The sequence below is a fragment of the Sardina pilchardus genome, chromosome 10 (assembly GCF_963854185.1).
Source record: "Sardina pilchardus chromosome 10, fSarPil1.1, whole genome shotgun sequence".
NCBI classification, from domain to species: Eukaryota; Metazoa; Chordata; class Actinopteri; order Clupeiformes; family Clupeidae; genus Sardina; species Sardina pilchardus.
The window spans coordinates 1,728,537-1,739,095 of NC_085003.1; the positions used below are offsets into that span (position 1 = coordinate 1,728,537).

A 10,559-nucleotide genomic window follows, 5' to 3' on the forward strand; every position below is an offset into this window, starting at 1 on the left:
AGTGATTGACGACCGATTGAGGTGATATAACAGTGAGTTTGTTGTTTTCGAGTGGACACCTCCTGCTGCCCTTGTACTAGTCTGTACCTGGAATAGGAAATAAATTACTGGAGTATGACATATCAGCCTCCCTGTCTCTCAACCTCCCATTGGCGCTACAATATATTATGTTTTTTCTTGATTCCAGAGGACTCTCTGAAATCTAAAACCAGGACCAATATCCCCTAGCCTGGCAAGCCAAACTACACAGAAATGTCTTTCAAACTGCCTCTGCACGTAATAGGCCAGCATTTGTGACCAATCGTAGCCGGTCGGCAAAACGGCAAATACATCCTTCTTTAAAACGAATGACTTGACTGCTTCCAGTCAAGCCGTGGTGTACTGGTTAGGGCTTCGGACCTAACTGCTCCCCGAGCCCCGCTGGTTGGGCAGGCAGCTCACTGCTCTGGGTTGTGTGATTCACCTCACTGTGTGTTCACTGTGTGCTGTGTGTTCACTAATTCGGTTAAATTGGGTTAAATGCAGAGAACTGAATTTCCCTCACGGGATCAAAAAAGTATATAATCTATTATATTCTATTCTTCTTTCTGCTCAACCTTCAAAGAAAAGCCCAAGTCTAACTCTTCCAAAGCCGATTCAAACGAGCGCGCTTCGTTAGCCTCATCCATCTTTTGTTTTTCTCTATGGTTGTGCAACACAGTCTCACACCCAACTCGTCGAACGAGGACGCATGGTCCAGTCCCCTGGCGTCAATATCGGAAGCCGAAGGTGAGCTAAGATGGGCTCAAGGACACAGATAGAGCATTCTGATTGGCTTGGCTGGCTTGGAGCCTAGTGCAGGCTTGGCCTCAACGGTGCGACCCTAGACCATCCCGCTAGGCAAAAATATTTTTGGCGTCTAGATTTCTAGGCTAAATATCCCCTTCTGTGTTACAAAATAATCAATAAAAATATCAATGGGTTTTGAATTCAGAAAAAGCACTGGCATATAATCAAGTCTGACCCTAGACCGGGATGATGTTTAAAGACCCCCTTCCCCCCTGCACAATGTATTTTACCAAATGTGAAACACACACACACCCACCCATCAGAAAATATCTCAGAATTTGCGGTGACGATAATGTGCAATACCACCTCTATGGTTTATCTGGTTAAGTCCATATGGTTTAGGGTATGTTGGCAAAATATGTACACAGATTTTCTCAAAGAACTCAAAGAATCCTCCATGCATATAGGGACTTTGATGTAGACCCCTACAGACATACGTACATTAAAACACTGCAGCAACTTCAAATGCAGCAATGAGAGAATCCTGTGGCAGCACATTTCTTAAAATGCATATCAGCTCCCTTTGTTACATGGCCATTGACAAGGTTGAAAAGCCACCGAGGGGTGGTAACCGTGTGTGACGACTGATGGGATGATTGGGCTCCACCCACCTTACATACAGGTCCTTACCAAACATATGCTCTGGTTGATGTACCTGACGAAGACTTGAGTTGTTGAAACGTTGTACTCATTAAACTATACTCATTAAACTATACTGGGAGCAAAGATGACAGTGTGCGGATCTTGTTTTCCATTATATTTGTTAGTATCCGGTACCTGTTGCAATATACAGATGTGCCTGCATTCCTACATTACGTCCCACGTATACCATACCTGTATGTACATTTCTAGCTCTTGTTTCCTTTGATCCAAGGGCTTGGTTCTGAGGTGAGGATTCCTTTTGCTTGGAAACTCAGGAATCATCAGAATTTTCTTGAGCTGTCCAAAAAGATCAAAATGAGCCAGAGATAGATAGATAGATAGATAGACAGACCGTATCTAGGATGGTCAGCATACAGCAACAAGGCAAGTACAGTGCAATGTACAACTTAACAACAACAATAAAGGCAAAAGGCACACTAAGAGAGCCCAATAACACTACACTGATAGTGTGCCCAAATGTTATGTGGAAAATGAAATGTGTGGAAGAATGTGTTAGATAACAATAACAATAACATAACAATAAAATGAATGATGACTGTTCAGAGATAGACAGATAAATAGCAGACTACTACAAACATTACATCACTGCTTTGTAATTTTGACCCATTGAATGCACATAATCCAATAAGAGCTCGGCTGAGGTTGGCAGCTGGTGCCTAACTGCTATGGGCTTATGGGCGTTATGGGGTTTAGCGATTGGTCAATTCATGAAGAAAAAAAAACAATGGAAATTCTACAAAAGTTGTTTAGTTATATTTCTATTGAGACAACATATGTCAATAATATCAAATTAACATCAGGAAGCAATCAACCACAGTACAAGAGGCAGTGCAACACAGAACTCAGAAAGTAAGAAATAATGCACTGAGGTGTTTAACAACCTTGGTGTGCATTATTTTCAGCCTGAATACTTCATAGTTTCTTATATATCCCCTACAATTTAGGCTTTGTTCCAAGAGTATGTCACCTTTCTGTGGAGGTTCTGGAAATCACTGTGGCGCCGCAGAACATAATGTTTCCTTCCATTGAATAAGACTTCAACTCTGTAAAGCTACAAAATGGGGAAATACATTAATCACAGAAAGTCATTGATTCAAATATGAATGTGTGAGCATATTCAGTGCAAGGGTAATACAGCTAATAATGTTGTAGTGCAATTTCCAAACACTTCTAGAATACTTAAAAGGTGCAATCAGCGATCATTGGCAATTTCAAGCACATACATCTCCTCATGATCCAATACCTGCTCATCCTGTGTGTAGCCTATAGGCTACATTGTTTTAAATGAAATACAATATGTTTTGGACATAAGTGTCTGCTTAGAAATTTAAATATGAACATAAACAAAGACAACATTATGCACAATTGCTGGCTGTATAGGCTACCTTTAAATGGAAGTTCATTATATTCACATTTAAATGCCGAAAGTCGAAAAGTTTGGAACTGTGTGTGTTTTGGAAGTGCTCTGAGTCTGCGCTGCTTTTGGGCGGGCGTGTTTTCTTTTACTGTTCTTTTCGGTCTGTGGGCTGTTTAGGAGGCTAGGAATGCACTCTTATTAACCCTTTGGGGCCTAGGCCAGCAGTCCCCAACCACCAGGCCGTGGCCCGGTACCGGGCCTCGGGACTTTCCCAACCGGGCCGTGCGACATGACGAGAAAAAAAAAAAAGCATGCAAACTAAATGTGCTTCGCATAAATGTCACGCATTTGCATGCCATAGACCCCTGTAGTTTTTAGATAGCAGGCATGCATGTTTGCATTTGATTTGGCAACGTCTTTTTTCGTATTCCCGCCTTCAACACATTTGTTACTTAGTTGCGTTGATCAACCGTCTTTTCTTCAGCGCAGCCCCTGCTCAGTTCAATCACTTCACTTCTCTTGTTCAGTTGCGAACGGTAGTGTGATAACTTAGCAAAACTAGAATGAGCAAAAGACAAACGTCGCTAGACACTTTCTTTGGAAGGGGTAGGGGGGAAAAAGACCAACTGATGATGATGGTGAGCCAGATAATGCAAAGAAAAAGAAGGGGTCATTCAATCGAAAATATAATGAGTCCTATCTAAAATATGGATTTATAGAGACCGGTGACTCGCATGCACCACGTCCTTTATGTGTGGTATGTGGCGATACGTTGTCAAACGAAGTAATGAAACCATCAAAGCTAGTTCGACATCTCGAATCAAAGCATCCCACACTTAAAGATAAACCCCTGGGGCCGGTTGCACAAAGCACCTTAAGTTTTGTTCCTTAAGTATCAACCTTAAGGCTTAATTTCTCCTTAGGTAAGGAATTTATTTAAGGGCGTTGCACAAAATTTCTTAAATGGTATCCTTAGGTAAGGAACTCCGTTAAGTGATTTACTGCATTGAAAGCGGTTTTCTGGCACGAAAATTCTACAGTTTCCACGGAGATTGTTTGTTTGCTAATTTGCGCTTGCTTTTCTGAGGGTGAAATGCGGGACTGTCCAAAACATTATTAAGCTGTGTGCATTTGTCTATATGGGATAGCGAATAACACAAGTCTGAGTGTAACTAGTGTAACTAACTTTGACCAGTTTGACAGGTGACTGCCAAACACGGCGCACCTTAGAGCAGTGACATTCACGAAGTTATCGATGTATCTACCGTTAGCAATAACGTAGCCTACGTTCAGCCAAGTGTCTCTGGTTCAGCACACTTGTTGTAACTAGCTTGCTAGTAAGCTATTAGCCAGCAATCCACCAAACACAATAGCCTAATGATCTTATAATCTTACCGTAATAATTTTCGGTGACATTTATCCATTCATCAAGTAAATCCTGATATATACATGAACTGAACAATACTAGCTAGCTAGTTATTATCCTGCGCTGTGTGTGCGCTATGATTTTTGCTGTCATCTGCACCAAAACAAACATTTTTTGTTAGCTACGTGTTGACAGGGGCACCGAACCAAAGCCCATCGTAAGTTTCAATTAGGGCGAATTGAGTAGCCTATGTTACCATCGCTAGGCCTAAATAAACTAGGCTACATAACGAATTCTGGTCGGCCTATTTGATAGAAGAGTAATGATATTAGCTAAACTTTTATTTTCAGTTGCCAAAAGTGGTTAATTAATTTAAATTATCAGCATTAACTCCGATAATAATATGCTTAAGGTAGGGTCAGAGGTCCCTTAGGTTTTTCCCATTACTTAGGCTCTTAAGGTCGTTTGTGCAACGGTTTAAGGGATTTCTTATAAGATAAGTAGAAAACCTTAAATACTTAAGGAAAATGTTAAGGAAAATACTCAAGGGTGTTTGTGCAACCGATCTTATCTTAAGGGGGCCTTAAGTCAGATTTTAAGGGAAAACCTTAACTTAAGGTGCTTTGTGCAACCGGCCCCTGGACTTTTTTGAGCGTAAGAAACGTGAGAGAGATGGCCAAAAAGAGGTGCTTAGGGCGACTACATCTGTCAACGTGGCTGCGCTGAAAGCCTCATATTTAGTGGCTTGTCGGATGGCTAAATGTAAGAAGTCCTTTACTATTGGGGAAGAGCTAGTCCTGCCTGCTGCAAAAGATATGGTCAATGAGGTCCTTGGAGAGGCTGCAGCTAAAAAGATAGGTCAGATACCGCTTTCAGCCAGCACTGTCCATAGAAGAATTGATGATATACACTAATCCAGCGAAACACGGAAGTAACACAAAACCGCCATTACTGCGTGCCTGGCTGCTAAGAAATTAGCCCGTTGGTTCCATAAGCGGCTGTTGCAGAAGTTAGCTGTCATTAATACACGTCTTAATACCTTATGGTGTTAATAAATTACCTTCATTGGTAAGTTTTGGTACAGTCTGACATCATTGATCCAATGTTCCCTTTCACCTGACATTTTCATTCATTAGCAGTCCTCTTGTTAGACATTCTCTGACAGGATGCTTTCATTGAAAAGCACAGACAAGTGTCACTCGTCACACTCGCAGGCACGCAGTAATGGCGATATTCAAGATGGCAGCGCCCATAAAGTTCGCGCTGGATTAGTGTATAGCGGAGGATATTGAGGCACAGTTGGTAGAGAGGGTGAATGGGTCACCGTGGTACGCTATCCAGGTTGATGAGTCAACTGATGTGGAAAATAAGGCAATACTGCTTGTGTTCGTTCGTGTTCATTTTTGAGGAGGATGTGCACGAGGATTTGTTGTGTGTATTGTCGCTTCCAACGAACACCACAGCTGCAGAACTATTCCGGGCTTTGGATGGTTATGTGTCTGGGAAATTAGACTGGTCTTTCCAGGGGCGTAGCGTGCGACGGTGCAACCGGTGCAACGCACCGGGGCCCCTGAGCTTCGCAGGGCCCTTTACGATTCGCAAATTGCCCAGCGCCTCCCAGCTATGCGACAGAAAGTCATCTATTGTCATCAACGACGCCGGCTTTTCTGAATTACCACGTGGAGTAAACTGATTGCTATTTAAGTGCTTCACAGTGGCGTAGCGTAGTTGCGCAAGTCACTATCTCCTGCAACTTGGTCTCATGGTGGCACCTATCCATTCCCCAATTCTTGAATTTTCTCCTACTTTTCATATCATTTTGATTTTACTAATGACATTTCAACGTTAGAATCAAAATTAATCAATAAAATTAATACCATTATTGATTATTTTATCGTCAACTTACAAGATGTTGTAACATGGCCTGCTGGGAAATCTGTTTGTCCAGTCATAACATCTTTACGTCATCTCTGATCATAGGCTGCTGCACATGCTAGCAAATGTAAACAGGTATAGGCTACTACTCTTACTAAAGTCGTGGAAAGTCAGCAAATTAATAAAGACCTATCTGAGGAGTGCCATGGGTCAGGAGCGATTGAGTGGATTGGCCATACTCTCCATCGAAAATGACAGGGCGAGGAAATTGAATTTCACCACAATAGTTAACGAGTTTGCTGAGCAGAAGGCACGCAAAGTACACTTCTGACGGGTGAGTGCAAGTGTTTTTGCTTATACGGCAACTGATCGGCGTACAGGTTAGTTAAATGGCCACTGTGCCATAATGTATGTGTCTGTTCTTTGATGAGTTTGCAGAGAGAGGCGCGCTCAAACTCCAAAATATCTCCTTCTTCGGGTGCGAGTTAAATATCGTATTCCAATGTGCAAAAGAACTGCACTCATTAGTTAATTAATTATCTTATACTTTATCGTAGCACCATGCCTATAAAACAAACGCGTTTCGGCGTCAAGCCGTCCTGTATTCTTTGATGAGGCCATTGTTGTGCTGCAAGGGAACGTGGTGTGTTCAGTTGAATGAATTTGTATGCGTCCTGTTTTTGATCGTAGGCTGTGTGCAAGTTACGCAAATAGTCGCTGTCCATAATGACCGTGCGTGCGTTCTTTCCCTCTGTGGTCGGTCGGTGTGTGTCTTGAGATGGATGGTAGAGATAGCGGGGGGTGGGGGTCCAGCGCCAGACTTGCACCGGGGTCTTGCGCAACTACGCTACGCCACTGCTCTAACTACTCACCAGGACACCTGGCCAACTCCATTCATTCTCCTTACAGCATTAATAACTCTTTGAGGGTCAAGGCTCCTGGTATTTTCCTCCCCTCTCTCACGCCTGACCAGTTAAAAAGTGTAGGGCTATAGTCCACAAAGAATTTGATGGTTTCCCACGTCCTCATTCGTTCTCCATATAGCCATATTGTAGGGGAGCGCCGGGTCGATTGGGACATGGGGCAATTGATACACAGCGATTTCCTCGAAAACCATCCAAGCTTGAGCCGTCATATCGTGAGCTTAGAATTATAAGGTTCTATCTCCGTTTAGGGTAGTTCTGAGATATTGAGCATCAAAGTTTTACATAGCTAGCAAAACTGTACTGTAGTACTTTTTTATTTTGCTAATAATTAACTTTTTTTTTTTTTTTTTTACAAAAATAACACCACACAGGCATTAATAAGCACCTAATGGATCAGATGATGTCAAAAACTCAATTTCGACCAAAATGGAGATAGAACCTTATAATTCTCAGCTCACGATATTTTGACACTACGTCTAGCACATAACACCTACCAATCCTGGCAAATCTCATGAAATTACGTCACGCCATTCAAAAGTTATTAGCGGGAACCGGTTTTCGTCTACGGTAAGTAAAATCTTACATGCGGTAGTTTTTTTGTGATCAAAAGTTCTATTTTGGGTGCCATGCAATAATAATATGATCAAACAACAGATGAATTCGTACTTAAACAGACCCTAAAGTATGCAATGTCATAGTTTTGAAGTTTAGAAGCAAAACAGGTTTAAGTGTCAGTAGTCGCTGGAGGTTCAATTGGTACAGCTGTTTAAATGTCCCTAACGCTATAACCCGGATGTGGCCACATTACACGATCAATATCTGTATAAATCACCGAATTAATAACTGTTTTGCGAGGAACAACAACTGATTTGAGTTAACAACAACTTGTTTGAATGAACAACATATATTTTGAATGAACAAAACATGTGTATGACATGAATCCACAGATATTCAGCGAAGTGAGGGAAACAAATATTACATGCGGTAGATTTTTTTTTTGATCAGAAGTTACGCACGGGAAAAATATTTGTTTGACCTAGTTATATTGCGAGAAATAATGTGAAATTTTCGGGATGACGAGTACACTAGTATGTTGTCCGATATGCTTCATAAAAACGTGAGTAAGGTCAGTAGTTTCTGTTTAAAACATGCTGTATTAATTGCCCCTCCTATGTGTCTCAAACGACACGCATAGGTGGGGCATTTGATACAAATGTCAACTTACGTTCAAAGTTTGAAAACAGCGCGATCATCCAACATATGTGTTAAATTACACTTGTAACTAAGACACAACACATGTGAGTTGTTGATCACATGATAAAAATGTTTGTGTACATAACGTAATCTTTGAAAAGATCGTTTAACTGAAAAGTGTCTCAATTGACCCGGCGCTCCCCCAGTAAGAATCTAGCGGAATGGGTTGCGAGTTCCTTAGGCCTATGACATCATCACCCAGTTACGTTAAACATGCTACCTTTGCAGAAAACCCCTAAATTATCCTTTTTATCGCTTTTTAAGAAATAAATGTTTCAATATATGTATATTTAGCAGTTTATTTACATATTAGTTGTTTGTGGTGGCTAAGCTGAAATTTAACCTTTAACGAGTTCAGTGCTAGGATAAACGTTAGCTAGGTTAGCTAATAATGACCGCTAACGTTATTTCATATGCTGATATGTTATGTTTTGACTATGTTACATCTGTTAAGAGCATTACAAATAAAGTGGCCAAATCGGTTTGAAATATTTTAGCCCAGAAATACTTAATATGGGTGTTAATATACAGTAGGCTAATATTAGCAGTAGACTACGATCTAGCAGCCCTATGTTAGTGCTGTTATCACTAGTTTAATCTATGTAAATTTGCTATCACCACCCATTTCACCTTACAACACATCTGGCATGTTTATTTGACTACCAGACGCTGACCAAAGTAATACATTGAACTACAAAAGATGTTAAAGTGAAGGTGTTCACTTCTTCATAATGTAATTTGCCGTAGGCTACATCTATCTTTCCGCCGTCCGTCATGGTGCCGTCCGGCGCTGTCACGTCACTTTGTGACGTTTCAGCAATATAGAGATCCTACGTAATAGATTAGGGGAAAGAAGAAACAATTATAGCCTACTTGCGTATTATATTCCGTTTTGTGACACCCAACAACATCAATACAATGGATAACAGTTTGAATGTGTAGTACCAACAAGCTAATAATGCAATTTTGTTGGAAAATTAACCTGCAATTCGGCTTTTTAATTAATGTGGGGTTAGTGTTAGTGGCTGCGGATAATATTCACCTGTCAAATGACCAATCAGAGAGCAATTTAATCGCGCGTGGGTTTGTTTGTAGACAAAAAAAGTTTAGTCTCACGTTATATCATTTGTTCCGATATAATTCTCAAAACACAAACAAATTCGTGGATTATGGAGGAAAACCTAATTCTGCCCTGATTCGGAACAAAATCCGTGTGAAAGCACCTGAAGTTGTTAGGCTAGCCTACAGTAGGCCTAACCTTTGCGGTTTGAGTAGGCTAGCCTATTCACGAACCAAAACAATAGGCCTACTAGAGAAACTAAAGAAATAGAGCTGTTGTTTTGGCATTATTGTTAGCCTATGTTGTTCCAAGTGTGGCTGCGACGGCCTTTCAGAAAAGGTGTGTCCAGGTGTTGCCTTGATAGGCTTTTGTAACGATCGTGTTTCACAAAACTGAACTGGAACGTTGACTGTAAATAGAATTCTAGAAATAATGCAACTGCAGGTAGGCTATCAAGCAAGCCATCGGTGGTTTCCCGATCTTGCATTTTAAATACTTACTTTTCTTTCTTTTCCGGACATGTCCATTTCTCTCTCCAAAGATGGAATAGACACCTCTATCATCGGACAAAAGTATTCCCATTCCCACATAGCAAAACATCTAACTCAAACTAACTTTCGTTACCCGTCTAGTTTATGTCTGATGTAGAACTAACCCTAGGTCTTTAATAGCCAACTTTGTGGTGCGTCCGTCTGTCTGTGGACCTTTTCAAATCTCAGCATTTCCTCGTGAAGTCTAACCCTTCCCATCACGCCGACACCACAAGATCGTATCAGGCTCCTCCCCGCTACACGGTTGGGATTCATTCACTTCGATCCAAAATAACATAGGCCTAGGGGTTAGACCAGGGGTCGGCAACCCAAAATGTTCAAAGAGCCATTTTGGACCAAAAAAACAAAAAACAAATCTGTCTGGAGCCGCAAAAAATGAAAAGCCTTATGTAAGCCTTATATGAAGGCAACACAGGCTGTACGTGTATATTATCTATTAGCCTACTATCAAAATGACTACGTAGGCTACAACGAGGCTACATAATGAGCTTTCATGATTAAATGTTTTTCCCTGCAGCGCATCTCGAAGAGAATGACACACCACGTGACTACTCCGCTGTATATAGTGCTTTAAGTTCAACTTTGTATAATCACCATCCGTGAACCGTTGTTTTCCACGTTTTAATATCTCTCAGGTTGCAACAAAATTTCTCCAGAAGTAGGCTACTGCAATCGCACT

The 10,559-nt window shown here is 41.2% G+C and overlaps 1 protein-coding gene across 2 annotated transcripts in view; it reads right to left on the reverse strand.

The window, feature by feature from the left end:
• Nucleotides 1-10,072, reverse strand: part of snx22 (sorting nexin 22) — a 37,022-nt gene extending 26,950 nt beyond the window's left edge. Inside the window, exons 1-3 of one of the 2 annotated variants that reach the window (XM_062546919.1) lie at nt 9,830-10,072; nt 2,459-2,542; nt 1,663-1,767 (exon numbers count right to left, since the gene is read on the reverse strand). In XM_062546919.1, coding sequence (XP_062402903.1) covers nt 1,663-1,767; nt 2,459-2,542; nt 9,830-9,919 — 279 coding nt within the window. In that variant the 5' untranslated portion in view covers nt 9,920-10,072. The remainder of the gene's footprint in view (nt 1-1,662; nt 1,768-2,458; nt 2,543-9,829) is intronic. The other variant, XM_062546918.1, reaches the window with a different exon arrangement.
• Between the last annotated feature and the right edge of the window lie 487 nt (nt 10,073-10,559).